A 26068-nucleotide genomic window follows, 5' to 3' on the forward strand; every position below is an offset into this window, starting at 1 on the left:
GTGCCCTCGCTGGCTGTTATTGATCCACAAGTAATCATCTGCTGTCACACTGACACACACATCCATTTAGATACAAACTGAAAAAGACTATTTTCATGTCTACACCCATCCTTTTGAAGTTTTATTCAACATCAGTCCCACTTTACTGCTGGTCATTGACCTTTTAACACCTGGATCGACATCGGTTTACTTTCACAAGCATTTAAACCTCTGAAACGGGAGAAAATTGGTTTGATGCCTTTCAAAAACATGCCTGACATTGTCCTGACAATTGCCAAATATATATATTTATATATGAAGTATTTATAAAAAGTTAAAGAAAATATATATATACACACACACACACATTTTTGAAAAATGGCAGTTTCTATCTAAGAAATTGTGTCATACAAACACATGTTAGCGAGGGTCTTCGATGAAGTTGAAAGCTTTAAGAGGTCATTGGCAGGCTTTTTTATTTATAATATGCTTTCTGCACTGTAATGATGTGGTGCTACCAGGGCCTATGGATATGTTGAGTTCTGAATACTGTGGGTTTTTTCATGTTTGGCTGAATAAATAAAAAATGTGTATATATATATATATATATATATATATATTTTTTTTTTTTTCTTCGTTCATTGTGGAGGCATGCAAGTTTTCTTCACAAATTTCTTTACTGACCTGGAGTTAAGATAAGAGATAAGATAAGATAAGATAATCCTTTATTAGTCCCACAGTGGGGAAATTTCCAACATTGTAGCTGCAAAGGGATAGCAAAATAGAAAGATAACTGTGCAGAATAAACTATATTAATAAATAAGTACAAAAACAAGGAATGTGCAGGATAAAGATGAAGGAAATAAAGCACAGAGGACGACATAAACAAACAATATATACAGTATTTACAACGCCGAGAAACTCAACAGTTAAATAAAGAATGTTTACAGTTAGGTGTAAGGTGGCGTTAAGTAAAACTTAAAAGGATGGTTTTAGATGTTAAAATGACATTTTCCATTGTGGTCAAGGAAAAGTGTTTGGGAGAAGACAAAGGACGTAATTTTTGGACTATTCAGCTGTAGCTCTAAACTTGGTCCTGACTCAACACCTGACCCTTGAAGAAGTTAGGACCTTCTTCCTCATGTTCAAAGTTAAACTAGAACTGATATCCACAAACTCAGAGGATGAAGCCTCAGACTACACACACACACACACACACACACTGTATCTGTGTCTGGCCAGCGTCTTCACCTCAACATCTCACGTGGAAAACGTCTTCCATGTGTGGTCGCTGTCTGGGCTGTGGCCACCGGTCCTGGTTTCCTTATGCCTGCCAGCGCCGGGTCAGGGAGTTTGATTGACTTGTGCCTTGACTCACTCTGGCTTCCAGGAACTCTCCACCATCAATACACATCATCATCACTCGCCAGCCCACTGTGTGTTTGTCTCAGTGTGTGTCTGTGTGTGTTTTCTCAACCAGTGCAGCACAGTGTGTCTCTCAGTTAAATCACATGGTTCGGCTTTTCCCCCCGCGTGCCTGCTGCTTGGCCTATTTCCATGGTAACTAGCCGAAGATGTGGGGACACACACACACACACACACACACACACACATGGGCCACATAGACACCGCTTCTGCAAGGGCTTGCCAGAGCGATCTTGGTTGTGTGTGGCTGTAGGGTGCAGTCGGAGAGAGGATGTGTGATCACACACTCCACACAGGCTCAGCGGGAGACACACACACACTCGCACACACACTGTATGCTGAGACAGAAGCTCAGGATGCTGTGCTGTAGAGGAAAAATGGCACACAGGGGCATGCCAGCCAAATCCCTTTATAAATCCTCTGGCAATTTGGATTTGTTTATGGATGAACATGTCGTATGTGAATTTCTGTGCCTTTTACGTAGATAGATAGATAAAGTGTGGGAATTTGTCCATATGCAGTAAAATTATGTGACAAGTGGAGGAACAGACATTGTATTTTTGCTATCTAACAGTTGCGTATTCGCTCTGATACATTTCACTTCCTCGTCACGACGTCGCTCCTACCTCCAACCTACTCCCTCATCACCCCACCTCGCCACCTCGATCCCATGTGGTCATTGCCATAGCGACAGCCCACGCTGCTCGCTGCAGCATCCCTGCGCCCTCTGGCCTTTAGCCAAGGGGGGGTGCTGTGGCGGCAACGCAACCCCGGCAACCAGGCGAGGGAGAGTTGCCAAAAGTGGGGAAGCTATAGGGGAAGTGAGGGAGGGGGGGGCACTGCGGATCTGTTAGCTACTGCCCTGTGGTGTTATGCAACTTCATGTACCCACACCCACGCACACTTACTGTAGGGTGACAAACACACACAAACTGCCTCTGTTTTTCTCCATCACACACAGACACACACACACGTTCGGAAGCTGTGCATAGCAATGCTTGGACCAGTATAAGCTCCAGATAATGTCCCTAAGTACTGATTATGAAATGACATAACAGATTTCTGCGAGCGGTCCCTGTGTCATATCATTGATGCAGTGTTACACTGTGTTCATGGGATGGTTTTCATGATTCATGGTGCGAAAGTAATGAAATCCAGGCCCCCAGGAACACTGCTCAGCTTTGCTTCCAATTTTTCCCAGTGGGCATCGCGGTATTGCAGCAAAAAAAATCTCCTGTGGCCATAAAAGCGTTTTCCCCTTAGACCAACATTGTAAAAGAGAAGTCTGTTGACAGAACAACTCCAAATGCAAACAAGGTCAATTATGACTCTTGCTGTATTTAAATGGAACTTGTGAGCTCGGAGTTATAAGTGATTAAATCGCGAGAGCCAGGCAACGTAACACGGATGTTACTGTCGGCGGGACTCTCTGAATTAGCGGTATTTCGCGCGGGGGCGGAGCCTTACATTCTACGTTACACAACATTGTGTGCTGGATACGGGTTCTCGTCAGCTTGCATTGATAGCAGTATTATCAAAGTCTTTGGCTAAGAGTCATCTTGTCACCTGTTGGTTGAACTAGCAAAACCTTAACCAAAGAAATTGTTTATTAACCTATTATTCGCCTTAACCCCAAAATTAAATCCACATGAGACCTCATGCCAACTGTAACTTCAAACAGAGATGATTTTGAAAATTTTTTGATCATCAATTTACAAAGAAACTTTGATTTTTGCTGCATGTATTCTGTACGCCCTTATATTTAACATGTATTAAATCAGCTGCTCTACATCAGCTGCAAGATAGAGAAGTCAACTACATTGACCTGAATAGGCTCTATCTCGGCAATCAGTATCCAGGTATTGTTATAAATCTATAGAACAAGCTAACGAACAAACAGCCACTTGCTTTGCTTTAAAAACGTTCATGGCTAACGTGCTTGTAAACAGTTGGCTGCTTAAAAATCAATCAGGGAGCAAAATTAGCATTATTGTTGTTTTTCTGTCCAACTAACAAATGTGAGTATTATATTGACTCCCCTTTTAGCTCTGTTTTCCTTTTTGCCAGCTTCTGACAAAAATATCTGGTTCTTGAAGTTAGCTGCTATGTTTTCAACTATCTTGACGTGCTAATCGCTAACTGTGTCTGCTTTTTAGTGCCGAGCAGGTGGTGTACAGTTGGTTTGTCAGAGGCTGTGTAACGTTAATCAAAGATTGAATGCTGAGACGTAACTTTACAGAAAATGCGTAATAAGACATAAAAAAGAGCTAATCCCAGTTAACCCCTGAGACAGCATGTAGAGTTATTATCCGCATTGCTAACCTACTCTCTTATGGCCCCTCATGTCCGTCTGGTGTTTGGCGTTAGTGCCTACATCTGTTAACAAAAAACTTCAAATCTTATGTCCAATTGGGTTGGGTAAATAACTTTCGTATGTACAAGCCAAATGCTAACTACACAATTATCCAGAAAAAGATAAGCTATGCTAACAAAATACTAACAAAACACTGGCTAACCATGAATATTTAATCTACCAGTATCTAGCAAAATAAAACACTTCATGATAGCAGACTTTTTAGTTTGACTGTACTGTACATTATTCATTTGGTGTGTTAAATCGTATTCACTGAGTAGTGTTTTGTGTTAGTTCAGCATTTCTTTTTGCCACTGACACTAAATAGCTAGTGCACAAAGTGCCCCAGGGATGACGTTTATGTTAGCCAACGCGTATGTTAGCTTCTCCCTGGTTGCCTCGTCAAAAAGCCATTCGGATTTTTCCATTGGATTTTTGAATATTGTAGAAAAAAAGCTTTGTGGCAAAGAAATGTTTTTTAATACTTAGACATTTTGTTTAGCGAGACAATCTACATGAATTAACACCATTTACAGGATTTTTTTAGGGCTAAATGCAGTCACTAGAAGTAAATAGCTAATAATAGGCTTTATATTAACTACGCTACAGTTGCATGATTTTACGTTACCACCACTAAGAGGCTGTAAAGCTGTATTTGGCTGTTAATGACTTCCTTTTTTAAGACACATGAAGGCTTCCAAGGTTGCGAGTAGGGCATTTACTGATGTATTTTACATCATAAACAAATCGTGAAAGTCTTGTCAGCTTGTGTCAACCACAGACCTTATTTTAGGATTCTCACCTAAAAAAACATTAAAAAAAACATTGACTTTTCAGACCAGGGAACCAGAGGTGCTGATATGCTAACTGATTTCTGGGTTTTAGGATTAATTTCTGAGGTACTGTATTGCACTCTTACCTGTGTCTTCCAAAAACGGCCGACTTGCTGTCGATGATGACACATTTCCATTCCCCAGATACAGTTAACAGCTCAAAAAACACATTTTTGTGTGTGTTTGTTCTTCTAGCTTTTATGTGTGAGGTTTCCTAACAGGTTGCTCTTTGTGTTTTACAGGCAAAGTGAAAAAGGAGAAGAAAGCATTGAAGGGGTCCCCACATGGGAGCAGCAGTGCTGCCTAATCAACATTTATCCGACAGAATCTGCCAAAAGACGCTTTGGACACGCTCTCATGTCCTCAACTACAAACTGCTAAATCCAAGGGGCTAAAAAAAGAAAAAAGCCAACCGCTGGCTCCAAGTGGACAGATTTTAAAGTAAAAACACGGCTGGAGAGGGGGAGGGTTGTATGGGTGCCAAATCCCCATCCAAGACACACCGCATCTCCTCGATCTACGGCTGCCGCCTCCCTCCTCTTCCTCCCTCCATTGCCTCCTCCTCCTCTGCTTTTCTTTCATTCTCCCTCGTTCTCTCTCATGGGAGTGACATAGAGGCCGTCGCTTGGTCTGCTGCCCCGCCCCTTCTCCGCCTCGCCGTGGAAACGGGGGCGTCCAGGTAGTGATGTCGTGGAAGAGGAACTACTTTGCGTCGGGTGGCGGAGCAGTAGGCGGGGTGCAGGGGCTGGTGACCCCGAGAACCATGACCTCTATCGCACCCAGCAAAGGCCTGAGCAACGAGCCGGGACAGAACAGCTGCTTCCTCAACAGCGCTCTGCAGGTCAGTCGGCCAAACACACACCGTACACAAGTATTAGGGGAGTAATATGTTTGTCGTGGAGATTTTTTGGACCAAACCAAACTGATTTTCACAAAAGTAAAAGAAACGTATCGCACTCTGGTCCAAAGGCTCCAAATAGTATTTGCATGTTTTATTAGTAGAACTCCTTTTTGCTCATAAAAAATGAAAAGACTGTCAAGAGAGTGCAAACCAGTAGTGGAAGAAGAATGCATTTTTTTAAGTAAAAGTACTAATACCACTCACTTAAAATACTGTGTTACAGGTAAAAGTCCTGAATTGAAAGCATTACTTGAGTAAAAGTAAGTGAATATAATAAGAAAAATGTACTTAAAGTATTAATAGTGAAAGTAACCAATGTGGAATAATCTAAAAAAACAAACAAAAAACAACAACACCCAAAAAAGTCAAATTATTCCAATAAAAGAAAATAAAAAATAGTTGGCTATTCATCTTCTGTCAGTTGGCTAATTGATTAGTTAGCTGTACCTGCTAAAACTGAAAAAACGAAAAAATCTTGATTTGTAAAGTAACTAGTAACGAAAGTGGTCAGATAAATGTAGTCAAGGAAAAAATACAAAATTTCCCTCTGACATGTATTAAAGTAAAAGTAGAAAGTGGCATGAAAATACTCAAGTCTAAATACCTCAGATTTATCTTTAAGTACAGTACTTAAGTAAATGTACTTAGCTACATTCAACCACTGCTAAAAATCCCCAAAGACCAGACTAAGAAAGAAAAAAAAAACAAAAACAGAATGAAGAATTAGCGAGGGTGGCTGCAGTGACAGAGAGTCACTGAAATATTAAACATCATGACTTAATTTGATTTTATGCACTTTAACTCGTCCGATTGCTTTCTGTTCTCTATGACCGGACAGATGTGGTTGAAAAAGGACACATTTGTAGACTCTGATGAGGGTGTGAATATTCTTATGCGAAAGCTGAAAATCTGCATTTTAATCTCATAGTCTCTGTTTCATTTCAAATCCAGTGTCCCAAGAGTACAAAGCCAATGAACATGCGTGACTGTACTTACATATGCTGAAAATACATAAAAATACAGACATTTACAGATGAAAACACACAATTTTAGTTCTTTGTTGGACTTATTGTGCTGTATTGTGGCAGCAGTAGTGTTTCCTTTGAAATGTTAGACTATGTCTCTGAGCCGGTTCATATGACCACCAAGACTCATTGTGATCTGATCACTCAAACCACTTATCGAGGTTGTCTGGGACACATTTGACCACATAACTTTTGCAGTGCAAACACAAATGCGTCCTCATGCGTCCCCGACAAGGACGTAACAGGAAAATACATCATCGTTGCAGGATACGTTGGTTGTTTTGCTAACAGTGAGCTGACAGCTAATTTTCCATTTTCCGACAAGTTGGAGGAAATGCTGTGTGACAAAGGTCACATGAATGTCTAATAGCAAATAATGATGAAGTGATTCATTTTTATCGGAAAGGTCAAAGGTCAGCTTTACTGTGACGTTATAATGTTATGCAAAAACACTTTATTTTTTAGATCGGGGGAGATGTTCGTGAAGTATTCACAGTTTTAGAATACATTTTTTTTGCAGTAGCATCCATACCGTATATGAGGCATATTCAACTATCGCGGCTGTGCATGAGCCTGGAAAGACATGGATGTAAACTGTCCCTGCAACATGATTGGTGCAAGGAGCGATTCAACAGTGGAGGCAGTTATTTTGTTTTTTCCGAGTTCTCAGCACAGTGGATTGCAGCATCGTAGCGTAAGTGATAAAGCAACAACAAAATCTGAACGCAAGTGGTCAACGGGAGACACGTGATCCACGCGGGTGTTAACAGCAATGTGTCTCAGCTGTCCACTTGCGCTCGGATCTCCGAAACGCATGTTAATACCAGGAATAAACAGGCTCTCTGACATTTTCATTGAGACATTTCATTTCAAAGTTGTAATTTCATCTTTGCAAAATTTAATTTTGTGATTAGCCTGTACATTATTGACCCCACTTTTGAATATGGCATACATTGTAATTTGCACTAACTGCACAAGGCTAACACACTCACACACTGACAGTTCACATGCCCCCTCCCCCCCTTACACTGCAGCAAATTGATATTTAAGCACGACAGGGATGAGATTAGGGCCATATTAACGGGTGTTTGCGTGTTTCGGTGGGTTTTGGCACCGCTGCCAGTCTGGCTTCATCGTGGACATCCAGTCTGTGTGTGGAGACGCTTGCACTGCGCCGCTGCTACTGCTGCTGCATCTCCTCTCTCTCTTTACACACACAACTCTCTTCCCTCCTCCCAAGACTTCCAGCTGGCACAAACTTACCTCTGTACACACACACACACACACACACACACATAAATGCCTCTTGACTACTGGCTTGAAGGGGGAGAGAGAGAGAGGTTGGAGTAAGCTGAAGAGGGAGGGGGATGATGGGGCAGAAGCTTAGGGAGAGCTGAGGAGAGCAGAGGGAGAGACGAGAAGAAGCAAAGTTGCTGAAGGTGGAGAAGAGAAGAAAGAGGGATGAGGAGTATACAGTATGAAAAGACTGAGGAGAAGACTAAAGGGGATACTGCCGGGCGAAAGAGTGGAATTAAAGAGTCTGATAAGGTAGGGGCAGCAAAACGAGTGTTTGTGATGAGAGATAGATGAAAAGACAAAGTGAAGGACATGAGGTTTATTTGTGAAATTAAAAAAAAATAAAAGCCTCAACAAAGGCATGTGTGGCGCTTAAACGGGAGAGAAGTGGGCCATGTCAAGGACACACACACATGTACACACACATGCACACACACAGAGGAGAGAGGAGGTTTAACAGGACGCAGACGAGCGAGGATAAAGTGCTGAGATGCTCGTTGGCTGTTTAATGGTGTATTTCTATGTGCACATTCGTGTTTGCTTATATTAATTTGATGGATTTAAGGGAGTGAGCATGTGTGGGTGAAGTTTGCAGGGTCAAAGTTCAAGCTTAGAACAGACTTGCGTTGTTGTTGCTAGTTGTTTATGTGCGCTTTTGTTCTGTTGGTGCATAAATTGTAAAAACATATGATATGCAAGAAATAGTGAAAAATATCACTTTCCTTAGAGCTGGTGGTCTTGATTGCTCAGTTTGGCTGGCAAACAGTCACAACCCTGAATATATTCAGTAAAGATTAAGAAAAATTAAAAAAGCAGGAAATTGTCATGTTTCAGAAGCTGGAAACATGACAAACGTTGTAATTTGAATTGAAAAAAACTACCAATAAATCAAAATTGCCAGTAAATCTGATGTTTTATTCTTAAATGCACTCATTGATGTTGAGTGAAATACTCGTTGCACCTTCACGGCCCCTAAGGACCCCTTGGGCAAGGCAGTTAACCCCACGCTGCTGCAGTGGAGCTGCTGGGTGGCGACAGTAGCAGCAGCATCAGCAGCAGTGCTGGTTGTTGTTTTGTGTGGAAGTGTGAAATTTAATGAGCAGAGGAAGGTGCTGTGAGGTGAAGTGTGTGTGTACACGCTCAGCAACTTTTCACCGTGTAAACACAGGTAAAAAAATAAATAAATAAATAAATAAAATAGCTGAAGAAGTTACAGGCTTTGATGAAGCAGAAACACATGGGTTCACCCATCTAGTAGGGCTGGATGTGTGTGTTTGTGTGTTTGTGTGTGTGTGTGTGTGTGTGTGTGTGTGTGTGTGTGTGTGTGTGTGTGTGTGTGTGTGTGTGTGTGTGTGTGTGTGTTTGTGTGTGTGTGTGTGTGTGTGTGTGTGTGTGTGTGTGTGATGCAGCAGGAAAGAGGAAATCAGAAATCAAATCAGCAAGAATACCTTGTTCATTTATGCTGACATTTTGGCACATTAGAGTAAAAACCAGATTGATTTTATACATTTGAAGTTTAACAGAGTTTTTGTGCGATCAGAAGCTAATCATAACTTTATCGATGGAGAGAGTAACAGCCGTAAACGTTTGTTGTGAGAGGTTTTTTTTTTTTTTGCTTTATACAGATGTAGTGTTACTTTTTGGGCAGAGAGTCACAGTATTCTACAAAATCACACTACACCAAAAGCGACGATCTCCCGCAGTGAGGAAAACCTCATAAATAAATAAGAAGGTGTCGAAATAATTTCACAAAGCAAAAGAGAGCCAAAGATACAGTCACTATGACACATCCAGTATCACGTGTAGTGATGTTTGTCAGTCAGGAACGTGGCTCCACAACTCGGTGCAGGACTACTTTTCATAATATCTAATGTTTTGGGCTGTTGTGTTTTGCATGCTTCCAGCTGTGGAGCACCGCTGAAGCACCTCTGTCTCCTAGAAATTACTTTATATGCAAATATACTAAAATTCAGAATATGATGATAGAATTATGTGAAAGCAGTATTCGCTGACAATGCTTTTAGTTTTCCGCCAAAATATCTGATCTTGCAATACAATATCCATTCCCAGCATTATTCATTTTTTTGCGTCTCCGGCTTGAAGTCACTGCAGAGTTTTTTAATTTGGAGCGATGAATATTCCTAAGCTTAATTTAATGTGCTTTTGCTGACTAAAGTTGATGTGAGAACAAGAAAGTTTAACTCTTTAAAAAAATGCAGATTCTGATTGTACTAAGTTCTGATTATAATATTTTAAAATAAAATAAAAAATGTTTTGTTTATGAAAATATAAATTAATGAATCTTAAAACTTCTCAGGGATCCCCGGGCAGAGTTTGCCAGACCCCTCAGGGTCCTCAGACCTCATGTTGAGAATCATTGACATACAGTTATTATTAACTTAGAGCAGTGGTTCCCAACTGGTCTAACCACGGGGTTCAGATTTTTCACTCGTCACTAGTCCAAGGTCTTAATGTTAGATAAATTATTACACAAAATGCAAACATCACATTGGCTTAGAAAACAAAGAAATAAAACACATTGCAAGAATAAACAGAAAGGACATTTCAAAATAAAAGCTCTGTGCGGGAAATTCACTGTACTTTAAACTAAAGTGTTTTTAACAAACAGACACATTCACAGGTCACTTGTGGTCTGTTCACAAAAGACCTGTGACCCACCTTTGGACCACTTATGTGTAGAGGAAACGGGAAAGTGTAGTTTATGGATTATTTTTCACATTTTTAGGCAGAAAATCAAAAAGCACAAAAACACCACCATGGCTACAGAATCCAAGAAAACATATTGTGTCTTGTAGGTGATTTTTGGACTCAAATATAAGACAGTTCAGGTAGACTGAAAAGGACAGTGGCTCGTCTGGACGTCTGGTGTACAGAGTCAGCAGTTGATGAGGATATTGGGAGCAGGTGCGGAGGTCAGTGTGGAGGTCAGATGACGTTGAGAGGCAAACACTTGGGACAAATAACCTTTTTCATGGGAGACATTTTGTCACAAAGACAAGTACAGGTGTAAATTCATTTGCAAAGTCCTGGTATGAAAAAAAATGTTTTCCCGTCATGAGCATGGTATGGGTAGTTGTAAATAAGTAACACAAGCTGTTAAACACACTGGTCATTATTGCCGTGTTTCTAACTAGTGTTATCATGGCTATTAAAACAAAAAACAAAACACAACAAAAACAACAGTGTTTCTCCTGCTATTGCTGTGAAAACACTGTCACTTACTGACAGACAAATAACTGAGGTTAAAAGTGCAGAAAAATTGGGAGACTGATTGTCGCTGTGGAAGCAGCATCACATGACACCCAAAATGCACAGGAAAAGAGATGCCTGCTGTGGTAATAGGAGACAGGAGCAGAGGAGGTCGTGGAGGGCAGAAATCAACCATCACAGCCGGCGACAGCAGCGTGAGGCGGGTAGAGCAGATTATGAGTGAGAGTGAGAGCTTGTTAGATCAGATAGATACCTTTATTGTGTTAATTGAATACAACTGGTGGCTTGTTTGAATTTGATTGGTTTTTATAAAAGCCATCTGATGCTGATCAGCTGATGCACAACCACCATAATCTGCCAGATTCTGCACCTCACTGTGACAGTAATAATGTTTCCCACTGTGCCTCGAATTCTCTTCATGCTTTTATACTGAAAGGATTACAATGTTAATAGTAGTTGTGTTTTTTTTTCTTTTTACAAATAACATGTACCACTTAAATAGTTGGCTACATAATAATGGGTTTGTAGTTATAAGTAATGGCTTTCTTTAACTTATTTATTTCTTTTTACAGCTCATTATTAAGCCAATGATTCAAATAAATGTCAATGTTAAGCTTTACTTTTTCAAGTAGTCTTGAAAACAAAATATTGCACACACAAATGAGACATCTCAGTCACTGGAATTATTATTAATTATTAATTAAGCTAATTAAAACGTTAATAAATACAATGCATTATTACTGCAAAATACCAGTGAGCAAATTTAATTTATTAATTATCTCTCACTGAATAAAAGCTAAACCAACATTGATGTACCAGTGCATTATTATTGTAATTATTATTATTTTTAATATTAATATTTATTATGTCTACTTTTAACTTTTATGTATTACTTTATGTAATTTTTTTCTCTTCTTTTATGGTTCCTAACTTGTGTTTTACTGTGCCATGAAAAATTGTTAAATTGTAAAAAAATGAGTTAATAATAATTATAATAATAATCTTTTATTTATAAAGCACGTTCAAAAACAGTGTTACAAAGTACCAGTAAAGGCAGGAAAACAAAACATACAAGTCATCAAATCAACAGGTTTTTAAAGAAACACATAAACACATAACAATAAACAATAAATATCTTTATTTTCAATGCTTTCAGGGGTTTTGCTGCTACAGCTTTACTTAGTGTGATATTTTTCTCACATTGGCTGATGGTAGTAAACTTTAAATAGATATTGCTGTGTACCTGATATTACAGTCAGTGACTCTTCTGCATCTTACTGTGTTGTGTGTGTCATGGTTATTTTCTTGAACTCAACAAAGGATGTCAAAAATTGTCATCCTTGAGAATTCAGGCCTTGTTGATTTGGCGACATCAGTGGTGCACACCATACGCTTCTCAAAAAACCCTCAGCTGGGAGCACTTGATGAGAGTGTTTTGGATGCCCCGCGTTTTTTCAGCTGAGACGCTTTGGTTGCATCTTGATATGAAAAGGAACATTCGTCGACACAATGTACCTGATGAGAGCATGCAGGGAGAGAGGACGGACCAGCCAGTCTATGTGGGTTTATGAGAAGAAGCATAATATACACTCACTGCGTACTTTATTAGGTACACCTTTCTAGTATTGGGTTAGACCCTCATTTGCCTTCCGAACTGCCTCAATTCTTCGTGGCATAGATTCAACAAGGTGCTGGAAACATTCCTCAGAAATGTTGGTCCATAATGACATGATAGCATCACGCGGTTATTGCAGATTTGTCGGCTGCACATCCATTATGTGAATCTCCCGTGCCCTAAAGGTGCTCTGTTGGACGTCTGGTGACTGTAGAGGCCATTTAAGTACAGTGAGCTCATTGTCAAATTCAAGAAACCAGTTTGAGACTGGATATTTTCTCTTTTTCTGACCATTTTTCTGTAAAGCCCAAAGATGGTTTTGCATGAAAATCCCAGTAGATCTGAAGCTGCTAAAATATACCAGCCTGTTTGGCGCCAACAATGACGCCACGTTCAAAGTCCCTTAAATCACCTTTCTTCCTTATTCTGATGCTCATTTTCAACTTCAGCAGATCGTCTTGACCATTTGTAAATGCCGAAATGCACTGAGCTGCTGCCATGGGATTGGCTGATTAGATATATACATTAACAAGCAGTTGAACAGGTGTACCTAATATAGTGGCAGGTGAGTGTATATATATACAGTATATTAACAGATTTCTCCTCCATGTTGTATTTGTTAAGCGCTTGACATATGTCAGATGGGACAGTTTGTCTTTGCGGTATGTGACACTCCTTCACTGTGATTAAATGGCCGAATGTAGCATTTTTACCCTGTGGCTGCTTCACAATAAAAGTCAGCCCATGTTTTATTAGTTACACACTTTAAATGTGTAGCGGTGGGAATTTCACATCAAATGGTATGTTTAACCCCACCAACAGTCCAACATTTCAGTTTATTAACATGTTTGACAAAAAAACCCCATCAAAGAGGCGTGAAACCAACAAATGTTTAGCTTATTTGCTTAAAAAAATTACTAAAACGATTATTCTACGATCAGAATAGTTGGCATTTAATTGTGTGTTGATCAGTTAATCGATTTTCAACCAATTGTTGCAGCTCTCTTGTCCTTTGAATCCCTCGTGCTTAGGTAGGCAAGCAGAATACACCATGGGAAGGCGGACCCCGCCGCAAGCAATCAAAACGACTATATAGAACGAGAACGACAGACTTTAAATACATTACATATAAAAAATGCCAGTGATAAATTGATTCAGAAATGGGTACTGAATTCACATCTTATCTTTAAATATCTTGGTAGCTTATAAATGAATACACATATATGAACCCACAATACGAGTTTTGTGTCTCACATGTTTTGAGTTCACAAACTTCAACCTTTCACCTCAGCCAATCAAATACCGTAATTTCTGCATCCAGCATCACTGGTTACATTTGTCTATGATTCACGTCGCTATGACAACGAGCAGCAGAAAGATGACGACTTCCTAAATGCATGAGCTGATGATGAGTCAGTTTCTATTTTGTGCATGTTTCCATCACTTCTCTGTTAGTTAGTTAAACTCTAGTTTGTTTCTTCTAAGATGCTCCTGCAGATAGAATGAGAAGTTAAAAGGGGATGGGGAGGAAAGTAAATGATACAAATGGGAGAAGTGCAGAGAAAGAGATGGAGAGATGTGTTTAGAGGAGGAGAAAAAGACGGATAGATAGATACTGATGAAGAGAGATGGGCATGGAGAGAGTGTGCCCTCCTTGTGGCTGCTGCAGTGCCGTGCAGGGAGCCGATTCATCACGACCAAATAAACTACAGAGAGAGAGAGAGAGAGGAGGGGAAACGGAGAGGGGGGAAAGGTAGAACGCATACACTAGCGTCAGCATGCAGTCTGTCATCCTCCGCCCCCTCTTTCCTCCACCTATCACTCTCCTTAACACACACACACACAGTGCAGACTCGTATTGCTAAGGTTATCGGTTTTGTGTGTGTTTGTGAGTCTTGCGTGCATGTGGACCTACCAGGCATACTGTAAGTGTGTGTGTGTGTGTGTTGCAGTCGAAGCCTAAGGGACAGTGTTGTGTCAATATTATCTTTCAGCATGCTGAATGAATGTACTAAGAGCTCTTTCCTCTAATTATGCACTGGAGAGGGAGAGAAGGACACGGAGAGGCCTGCCTCATGCAGACCACTTCTTCGCTAGTTCTCTAACTTGTTTCTTTTTGCTTTGTTCTGATTGTTTTTTTGTCCGTCTGTCCCACCGAACGTCTCCCTCGGACTCTTTTGTTGTGGAAACTACACAAAGTAGAAAACAGTCAGTTCTGGGAAAAACAATTAGATGAAAAAAGCCGAATGCCACACAGAGCTGCGGACTCGGGTGTTGATTCTCTGCAACCATCTCACATTACAGGAAGCTATTTGAGTCAATGTGAGTTTAACAGATGTTGCTTAATTTTTTAAAGCTACAGGGACGCAAAATGTACACGTGAGCTACTGGTGAAAAAAATCCCAAATTAGACAAAACGTCAATTGAAAGTCATGAATACACAAAAAACATAGGACTTGTATGTCCCTTTGTATCATTCTGTGTGCCCCCTCTCTTAATTTGAAGGATTTTGCAGGTCTGAGGACACGGTTCGTTCTTAGGTAGCAAAAGCGCAACGAATTCTATCATGAGGTGATTATACACTAACGTTAACAAACAGCACTGAGCCAAAGTGTTAGGCCATCTAATGCTTTTGTTATTTTAGCAAGGTTATGATGATCATACTTTTTAATTTTTCAGTAGTCTTTTTACTAAATATAACCAGAACACACAGGAAATATGCAAATATTTCAGAATAAAACAACTGCAAGTATTTAGTGTGATGTCCCTTTCCATGTAGCCTGTCTTGAACTCTCTTGAGCAGACAACATGAGATTCATAATACCAGTCTTCTGATGTATTTACATCGGCTTGCATTCAAGACATGTCAAAAGCTCAATATTGATTATTTGAGTTACCTTTTTTATGGTTGTGTAATTTCATGTTTCACACTTTTTATTTTTATTTTTAGTCTAAAGAAGCCATTTTGTTCTGACTTTTAGTGTTTTGATGCATTGCACACGCTCTCTGTATTCTTTGTATCTTAATAAAGAGAGTCCAATATATATATATCCTCTCTTTTGCACAGCACTGTACTTTATGTACTTAATTTTCCACTAAATCCCCCTAAATCCTACACACTGGGCCTCAAAGGGCTAAACCGGCTCAAACAAACTGTTTACAGCTGAAGGGAGGGACCTTTACACTGCGCACCATGGTTCAGTTGTTGCCATAGCAGCACCATCCAAATTAATTTGTTGTGTAGAGCTGTCTTGTTTGGTCTTGATTGATTTCATTTGCTTGTAATAGAAATGTTTTTTTTAATTTTAATTCTGGTGTCTGGACTGTGCCAGGGTTTCCCACACATTCATTTTTTTGTGGCCACCTACTGCGGTTAAAACATCGATTTTTGGAGCTGAACTGATTATTAGGAGCACTGTTGAAATATATATACTGTTTGGTTATTGATTGCACCGCATTCTTGGAGCACAGATCATACTCTGGACACAGATGGAGCAGCAGAACATCAGGCGCACTGAAAGTGAAACTTAACCGCTCAGTCTAAATGTTTGCATTCACTCTCGGTAGCTCCTCTTTTCATCCATCAGTCTCATCAGAGATTATTAACCCTGCGTGCCACAAACTGCTGCTGAGGAAAAAAAGAACACATGCTGTTTGTATACATACATGTGTTTGAGCATGTAAACACCATATTCTGTTTATGAAAAACCTGAATATGCTGGCTGGAGTACTCTATGCTCATACCATATCATGAATAAAATCATAATCGGGATAAACCTTATAAACTTGTTATTTATGTCCATGTAGCCGCCTGCAGTGCGTTCATGAACCTGCAAAAGCCTCAAAATGTAGAGAGGGGACACAGAATGATACAAAGGGACAAATGCATTTAAAAGTTAAAGCACAAAACAAAACAAAACTTTGCTGTCCTCCTCCCTGTTGTCAGTTACCGTCACACATTGACTGAAATTTTGTGGGAAACACTGAAACCTCCTGAACGTCTGCCACTAAGTGTGAATCTTACACGCTGTTCCTTTAACCCCTGAGCAGCATCACCACTGTCAGAAGAATGCTTTGTTATTTTGACAGCAACATCTGACATCCAAATAATGCATCGTGATCAGCTCTGTCTGTCGCTATTCCTGACTGCTGTGCACCCAGAGAGCATGTTTTGTTTCCGTGGCAACCGGCAACCATGAGCTGTCATGTCACCGATCTTCGCTACGGCATAACTGCATATTTAAAAAGGTTTTCGAAAATGGTGTTTCCAGTGTTTGTTACTCATTCCTCTTTCAAAAAATGATAAAGAATTGTAGCTAACATAAGTTAATATTACCTGTTTTTTTTTGTTTTTACAATGTTACAATAAAGAGATGGGAATAAACAGTGTACCACAGGGCTGAGAAACAGAAGGCTCTACATACTTATTGCTTTTTGCATACTTAAAAAAAAGTAGCAACAACAGCAAAAACAAACCAAAAAAACCCTAGAAAATACACAGAAAACCTGGGTAAAAATGTAGTTATTTATTTGATGTTTACTTGTATAGGGACAGGAACGAAGTATAAAAGAATGCCACACACCAGAGCATTTATAACCTGTGCTAATTTGTAAATACTGTCACAGATTGGCCTTTGAAATACATAAAATTCAACAACAAACACTCAAGAAACAGTGCAAAACACAAGCAACAAAAAAATGTCATTAACACAAAACTTAGAATGTGAAAAGAAACAAAAAAAACAAAATTAGACAAGACACACTATAATGAAATAAAACACCATGAATCTTTTATTTACTAATGTTAATAGAGCCCGGACTGTCCTCTGTGATAGGAGGAAAACTCATCCAAATGACTGAAAAAAACAGAAAAATGAACATCTTTTTAACAAATCAAACAATAGAAGGGAAAACGGCCTCTGTCCCTGTGGGACAAACAAAACATTATTTGTTTGTCTTTAATTAAAATTTTAAAAAGTTGACCCAGTTGCTTCATTTATATTATTATGTGTGTGTAAATGTGTGTTTTGTCTCTCAGGTTTTGTGGCATCTGGATATCTTCCGCAGAAGCTTTCGACAGCTGACCACACACAAGTGCATGGAGGACTCGTGTATCTTCTGCGCTTTAAAGGTAAAAAAATCCTTTTTGTCCAATGGTCTCTGGAGATTTTACTTTACGCCTAAAGCAGCGCCCCTCACTGTGGTGTGTTGGCGGTGCTGTTTTCTTGAATCTCCTCAGTCACTGTGTTTATCACAGTTTCTTTCCTGTTTCTGCTTAACGCACAAACACCGTCAGAAATGTAAACCAGAGATCGGTAGTGAAGTACATTTACTGAAGTGGTGTACTTATATGAGGTACTTTGCTTGAGTGTTTTCCTTCTGGGAGACTTTCTACATTTCATCTACCATGTTTCATAGGGAGACACAGACAGTGCTCAAGAGTAACATGGCACAAAGCCTCAGATAAACTCATATGACAATCCATTTATGTTTTGTCGTTTTAGCCTCTTTACTTTTATCTTTTTGTGCGATGTTCTGAGAGAACTATCTCCTGATAAACACAGCAGATTCTTGCAGGGGAGGTTATGTAACCACTGCAACCAATACTTTTGATGACTGGTCTCAAAAATGGAGAAACAAACGAGCATTCACACACAAAATGAATCAAAGAACCTGCATTATTTATACACTTCCAACAGCAAATATAGAAAAAAGCTAAACTAGGATGTAACGATACCTCCAAATCATCTCTAAATGACCACTTGCTGTCATTTAGTGAAATGACTCATGATAGGGATGATACAATATATAAAACCGTGACTTTAAAAAAAATTAATATTGATATCATATTAATAATTTGCGTTTCATAATATCGTGGAAATAATCCAGTGCCTGTAACAGCTCTTTCTGTAGGCTTTTGTAAAGTGATGGTTACAGACTCCACCTCCCTACACTCGTATTTTAAATGTAATTTATTTGCCAAAAAAAGACAAAATGCACAATAAACAAAGTTAAAGATGAATTTAACTGATAACTTTTTTATTTATTTATTTCGAAATATTTGTAGATATTGTAATAATATTGTCATTTTCTTGGCCACGGTAAGTGAAAATCTGATTTTGTGCCAGCTAGTGGCTTTGTTAGGCTAGGGCATCTGAGGCTACAGCCCTGAATAAATAGTCCTGCATCTAAATATATAAGCTATATATATATATATATATATATATCTATTTCAAAAATAAGAAAAGGCCATCTAATAACAAAAGCCTTGGATCAAATATCCAGTCCTTCTGTTCATACTTGTACTTGTATAAATTTATTCAGTTACGTTCCACCACTGTTAAGATAAATATATATATATATATTCAATACATTCTTAATGATAGCATTATTATTACTTATATACTTCAACAGTATTACAGTATGGTATTCTGTACTCAATACTCTATAATAACTAACAAGTCCTTATAATTAATCTGGAAAGCAGTGGTGGACAGTAACAAAGTACATTTTCTTAAGTACAGCTTTTTCTAAGTATTTTTCTTTTGATTTATTTTTTTAACTTATTGCTTTTACTCCACTTCATTTGGAAGACAAATATTGTACTTCTGACTCCACTACGTTTCAGTGACAGCTCTCGTTAAGGCGTTAATTGCAAAGCGATTAAGGGGTCCGTGCATAACGCTTTTTTAAAAGATTGCATTAATTGCCAGTCGACATTTCCGTGTTTAAGATGCTGAGTTTTATAGCTACATGATGATACTGGTATCATATGAAACTGGAGGACCTGAGGAGTCGGTGCCAGTGGTACCAACCGTGTCATGCCAGCTTCTCAGGAACTGAGACTTCATAACGCTCCAAAGTTAGGTGACATTTTGGTGATGGAAAATCAGCATAGCCATTTCATAGGGGTCCCTTGATCTCTGACCTCAAGATATTTGGGTTCTGTGGGTACCCATGAGTCTCCCCTTTACAGACGTGCCCACTTTTTGTTAGTCCCATGCAGTTTTTTGCTGTCACTTGATTCCTAATCAAGACAATCTGCTAAGAATTGCTTTACCTCGTCAATATGGACTTCAAAACTTTTTTTAAATGCAAAACATTGGAGTTGAGCGCATGGGATAAAAAGTGCAGTTAATCATGATTAACTATTGAAATCCTGTGATTAATCCTGATTTGAACACAAAACTGTTTGACAGCCTTATTCTAAATACGTCATATTTTACTAGTTTACATCTTAACATTTAAATGCAGGAGTGATACTTGTTATACTGTAGTTTTTCCGCTGTGGTGTTGCTTCTTTTTCTCCCTCCATTGTGTAAAATACAGCACGTACTATGCACCAGATACTTTTTCCCAGTGAGGAGCTGCGTTACAATAAGTGTTTAGAATAATGTTTTCAAACCGTAGCTTCAGGTTGAATCAATGCTGCGTTCCTGCAGCTGCTGATCGAAAGCAACCAAAACGAAGATCTGTGCCGTCATGAAACCCTCATAATGAACGAGCCTTATGCAGCTCTGTTCCAACCATTTGTTGCATCAATGATGACAAATATGTGCCTGACTGAAGGGAAGTGTGTGTGCGTAATGTGCTGTGGTGTAATAGTGTGTGTGTGTGTGTGTGTGTATAGCAGTGTCGATGTGTGTGTTCTACACGCTGTTCTGTCTCCAGCGCTTCTCTGTAATTAATTGGCTGACTGAAAGCGCTGAGCTAGCAGAGCCCACGCTGGGATGCTACACACACACACACACACACACACTCACACACACCTTTGCGTGCACACAAATCTTACTTGCATGCTGCACACATGAGGGCTGCTACACACATGCAACATGAGATGCTCACAAATCTTTCTTACCACGCTGCGATACTCACACACTCACACACAGGCTTGTGGGTGTGTTGTGTTTGTGTGTGTGTGTGTGTGTGTGTGTGTGTGTCAGCTGTGGGTGTACAAATCAAAGGTATTGTCACCGTGTTAAGTGTTCACACTTTCCTGTCAGTTTTCATTAAGCGTCCTGTCAGCGTCTCTCCTTTGTCAGAAACAGATGTAACGTTGTTCTTACAGTCTGTTTGTAGCCGCGGTCCCCACAGGCAATGGAGATAAAAGTCTGTGAATAACGGGGCGAGACACACGCCAAATGAACTTTAATGGCGTGTTAAATTTTCAAACATCCATTTTAAGGAACCAAAAGAGATAAATGACGATTATGGGCTCTTTTATTTTGGAGGGATTGTTTGTGGATTTCTGAGTTTATCTGCAGCAGATAAAGACGCCCGCCCTTGTAGTAAACATAAGTTCAGAGGCTGCCTGTGGCTATCCCTCTAGAAATCACTGCAACACTTTATCTCTCTCAACAGCAAAGCACTCACACACACATGCATGAGACACCTGAACACACACACACACATAGACACATGCAAGGAACAGGAAGAGGTGAGAGGAAAAAGGAGAGAGGAGAAAGTGGGAAAGAAGGAAAGAGAAAGATGAATGAATGTGGGAGTTGGTGTAGATTGCTCCTGTCTTCACACTTAGAAACACACGCTCACACACACGCACACACACACACACACACACACACACACACACACACACACACACACACACACACACACACACACACACACACACACACTTCCCTCTCTTACTCACTCTGCCTCATCCCTCCCTGTTCTCCTCCCTCCTTCCTCCTCCCCTCCCTCCCTCCCTCTCTCTGTAGGGTATATTCCCCCTCCATTCTCCTTGGCGCATTGCTGCAGTCAGCACAGCCACCATAACACACACACACACACACACACACACACACACACACTATTGCTCACACAGTCCCTTTTTCCTCTTCTATCTTTCTGTTTCCCTCTCTCTCTCCATCTCTCTCACACACACACACACACACACACACACGCACACACACACACACACACACACACACTCCCCATCAGTACGACTGCATTACCTTTCCCATTGCCAACCCTCAGCCTGCACACACTCAGCCACACTCGCAGACTGAAGCCTTTTGTTTTATAACAGTTTCACCCCACCACCGTCATCACAGCCATCTTGCTTCAAAAATATCAAATAAAGTAGTTCAGAAATTATTTAAATAGAACCAAAGACATAAGAGGACAATCAAATTGGGAGACAACTCCAGGAATTATTTACTTTATGAATTCGACGTGCATTATTAAAGCTTGACTTGCGATCATTTTTTGTGTGTATATTTGGCTCGAAGATCTGGTGTTTTTCTCAGATTCATAACTCACATGTTTGGAAACTTGGTGCTCAGGTGGAGATTTGGTCAAAGAAAGAAAAGGGTCAGCAAATACAAAAAAGTACTCAGTAGAAGCAGTCCAAGCAGCCATAACAGGTGCTTCGACCCTGTCTTCACTGGTCAAGATGAAGAGTTGTGCGAGTTGGTTGTTCAAAGAAGACTCTGACACTGGAGACTTTAAATTAGGGAAAGATGGTGGTTAATTCCTCATGTCTTATGAGGTAACTTTGGTATTTTTTTTATCCCAATTTTCCCATATTTTTGTGTCTTAAGATGATAATTTTTGAAATTGATCCAGTATTGAGTGAGAGGACTGAATCTGTGAAACAGGCTGCAATGTAACGACTCTGGGCAAAAATGCAGCATCATGTATGTCCATTAATAATGCCTTTTTTGTCAAAGACAGACCAAAATTATTCTTTTTTGTGTCTATTACTATGAAAAAGATCCCTAAAACTAAAAGAGTAAAATCATTTTTATTGAACCACAAACAGCTCTGTGGTCGTTATCACCAAACCCACCAGACTCTGCTTAAATAAACTACAATTTTACAACTGTAAAACAAACTTAATTCAAAGTCGACAGAAACAAATCAAAACTCACAAAAACCCCTCGGCTTGTCTTTCCGCTGTGTCAACAATCACCAACTCTGGTTTAGTTGAAATAAACCCTTAATTCACCCAGTTAGATGTGAAAATACTCTGGCTCTGTACATGGTAAAATTACTCTTGATTTGAATGGAGTCAGTTGGGGTTAAAGACATCTAATTGGGTCAATTAAGGGTTCAATTCAACCAAACCAGAGTTGTTGATTGAAGATGTTTTTTGAGAGTTTTATTAAGTTTCTGTTGACTGTGAATGAAGTGTGTTTAACGATTGCAATTTTGGGGCTCTTTCTGGTTAAACGAAAAGGATTTTCCTCTAACAAAAAGGTCTATCTCTGCAGGATCCCTTCTATAATGCTGTCAGACACTTATAATGAGAATCTGAGCCTGTCAGTGGCAAAAACGTGCATTTTTTGTGGACTTAAATAAGTGTGAGCCCGGAGTGGTCACACTGATGTTTCACTGTCACCGGTTGCAGCAGTTTTGCTAAATACTGAACTATTCAAAAAACTGTTGATCGTTTTAGTCTCTTAGGAAAAAAATAGTTTTATCCCACATTAATTCAGTAACTTAGTATTCGTTGCAGATGTATTTACATTAATGCTGAAGCTTTGTGCGTGATTTTACTCTTAAAAATGGAAAAGGTGTGGATACAAACAGATAAATAATGATGAACTATGTTCGAATATCTGTCTTTTTTTACAGTGTTTCTCGGTCTTCAGCACACTGAGCTCCTGCTGGTTTTCAGTCCAGCCATCTAATCAGTGATTGAATTACCGCTGGGACAGAAAACCAGCAGAGCACCAACCACTGCTCCGACACATCATGCTGACTGGTATTTATTTGGGCTGTTTCAGTGCGGGTCAAAAATAGTCGCTCGGTTTTGCTTTTTCCAGCAGAGAATTCTTACCAACAACAACAACAAAAAAAAATTAGGTCATTTTTATCCGTTGGCAATCTGGAGAAAGTTATCCATGCTTTTATCTCTCCCTCTTAGACGACTGCAGCTCTCTTCGGTCCAGTCTCGAGTTGGTCTCCGCTTGAACTGAGCGATACTTTTTGTGCTCATGTTCGCTGCATTTAAAGGACAGATTCATGTGGATGGACCTACATGAGTCATAGAGTCATTTCCATTGTTTAGTCTGGTAATACTACAAAAACTGCTGTTACTGCTGCTAATACTGCAACTACTATTTATAACAATATTGACAAATACAAACTATTCACTATATATAATAACAAATCCCCATCAAACTAGACATAGTTACTACTAAGAGTAATACTGGAAGACACTGATGGAGGAGCCAAATCTTTTACAGATGTTACTAACAGAAGCTGTAAATTTATCCGATAGAACAAATAACTGATCACACGGGGACATTTGTTAAAAGGTGGAGCCCTGCCATGGCTATATAAATACCACAAAGTGATCTAAATCTTTCAAAACATTCTGAATCATACATTTAACTTTGTCTTCCCAACTTGTGTTTTTTACTTGTACATACAAACGCTTATACCACCATACACATTCACACACTTTTCCTGACCCCTACGACCCAATCCACATTGTTGTAGATTTGCACACACACACACACACACACACACACACACACATATATACATTTTTTATATTTTTAACTTCCATATTAGCATAAGGCACAGTTTTATATTTCACACACTCAGCATATTTTCCATATTATAATTTCAATATTCACAGATTAGCGCAAATTGTCTGTTACTGTATGCTTTACATTTATATTTTTACACACTTACATACTCAGCATATTTACATACTTTATTTAAAATATTGAAATATTTACATTTACATACACTTATACTGTATTTCTGTTTTCTATTTTTATATACATACTCTCTGCGCTTGGAGATTGTGGTGCAATGAATAACCAAACAGTATAAATGTATATATACTGTATATATGTGTTCCAACAGCACTCCTAATGAACGGTCCAGCTCCAAAAATAAAAAAATCTGTTGTGGGTGCAGATGTTTTAATAGTGGCAGGTCGCCACAAATAAATGAATGTGTGTGAAGCTGTAGCGGACACTCAGGGCTTAGCTTTGGCCTCAGTCAGGGGATTCAGCGGATCCTCCACTGGTGCTTTTTTTGATAAACAAGCTCTGTTTTGATGCTTTTTTAATGCACTCTGGCACCTTATTTAAAGTAACAGTACAAAAAGAATTCACAGTGTGAATCAGTTTATTTTTATTGTGAATTCAAAAATGTTTGGGGGGCCACCCAGCGCCCTATCACAGGTCATATTTTGTCTGCAAGCCATAAGTTGGCTCTCACTGATGCAACCAGTGTAAAACAGCTCTGTCCCCTCCAAACTGACTGATCTTCGTCTTCAGGCTCTGAACGCTGCCCTCAAAACACACTTCAGTGGCCTAGCTTTCTCTCCGAGCCCCCGCAACAGTTTGATTTGGTTTCTATTTTACTGCTACAAAGCACTCTGAGAGCTGTTTTTGTCGGAGAAAAGTGCACTACAAACGCCATCTATTATTGATACGGTCTGATATCGAGGCCAGCTATGCTGTGAGGCTCGGTCGCGGCATTTGATTCAGTCCGGTCTGGATTTATTGTGCGGCACTTTGGTTCCCGACAACTTGACAACTAGTTCCACTGGTTCTGTTTCACGGGTCAGTTGACGATTTACAGTATAGATGTCAATTCACAAACACTCAGATATATACAGTTCGTGAACAAAAACTGTAAGTGTCTTTCAGGAAAAAGCATTTATGGCAGGGTGTATATTTGTAGCAGTGAAATAAAGAATTAATGCCTTTCTATATGCGTGTGTGTGTGTGTGTGTGTGTGCGCACGTGTGTTTTGCAGAGTATCTTTGCTCAGTTCCAGTTCAGCAGTGAACGTGTGCTGCCATCAGATGCACTGCGGAGCGCATTGGCCAAGACTTTCCAAGACGAGCAACGCTTTCAGCTGGGTATCATGGACGATGCTGCCGAGTGCTTTGTGAGTCTGAGACACAACATAGCCACACACACACACACACACACACACGCACACACAGGAGAGGTGATGGGTTGCCTAAAGGCTCTTGTCTGAGGAAGTCCCATCTTCACTGCAGTCTGAAATCTTCAGGGGACGAGGGATATCCAATACTGCAGCCTCAAAGAAACATGTTTTTGTCGAGCGCCTAATGTTTCAACTTTTGTTAGGCCGAAATCAGTGTTTGTTTGTTCATTACTGTATTACGTTGTGAGGTATTGCTTGTATTGTTGTCCACCCCTTGTACCTTAAAAGAAATAGTTTTCCCAAGAAATGATCACTTGTAAAAATGCCTTGAGATAATTTCATCAAATTTAGCACAAACGTCCACTTAGACTCAACAATGAATTGATTAGATTCTAATGATAAAAGTTCAAAGGTCAAGGCCACTTTGCATTCATCTTAATGTTGTAAACACAATACTTCAAGAACGCCTTGAGGGAATTTCTTTAAATTTGGCACAAACGTCCACTTGGATTTAACAATGATCCTATTAGAATTTAGTTGTCA

General features: G+C 39.6%; 1 protein-coding gene across 3 annotated transcripts in view; it reads left to right on the forward strand.

The window, feature by feature from the left end:
- The window catches only part of usp54b (ubiquitin specific peptidase 54b), a 77256-nt gene that overhangs the window by 11490 nt on the left and 39698 nt on the right, over positions 1–26068 (forward strand). For 2 of the 3 annotated variants that reach the window (XM_088070170.1, XM_088070171.1), the window contains 3 exons: positions 4833–5431; positions 17697–17789; positions 25388–25522. In XM_088070170.1, the coding sequence (XP_087926296.1) occupies positions 5276–5431; positions 17697–17789; positions 25388–25522 (384 nt within the window). In that variant the 5' untranslated portion in view covers positions 4833–5275. Of the gene's footprint in view, positions 1–4832; positions 5432–7892; positions 8065–17696; positions 17790–25387; positions 25523–26068 lie in introns of those variants that run through there. The other variant, XM_088070172.1, reaches the window with a different exon arrangement.

This window comes from Plectropomus leopardus, chromosome 19 (genome assembly GCF_026936395.1).
Source record: "Plectropomus leopardus strain MGB_pleo_1.0 chromosome 19, ASM2693639v1, whole genome shotgun sequence".
NCBI classification, from domain to species: Eukaryota; Metazoa; Chordata; class Actinopteri; order Perciformes; family Serranidae; genus Plectropomus; species Plectropomus leopardus.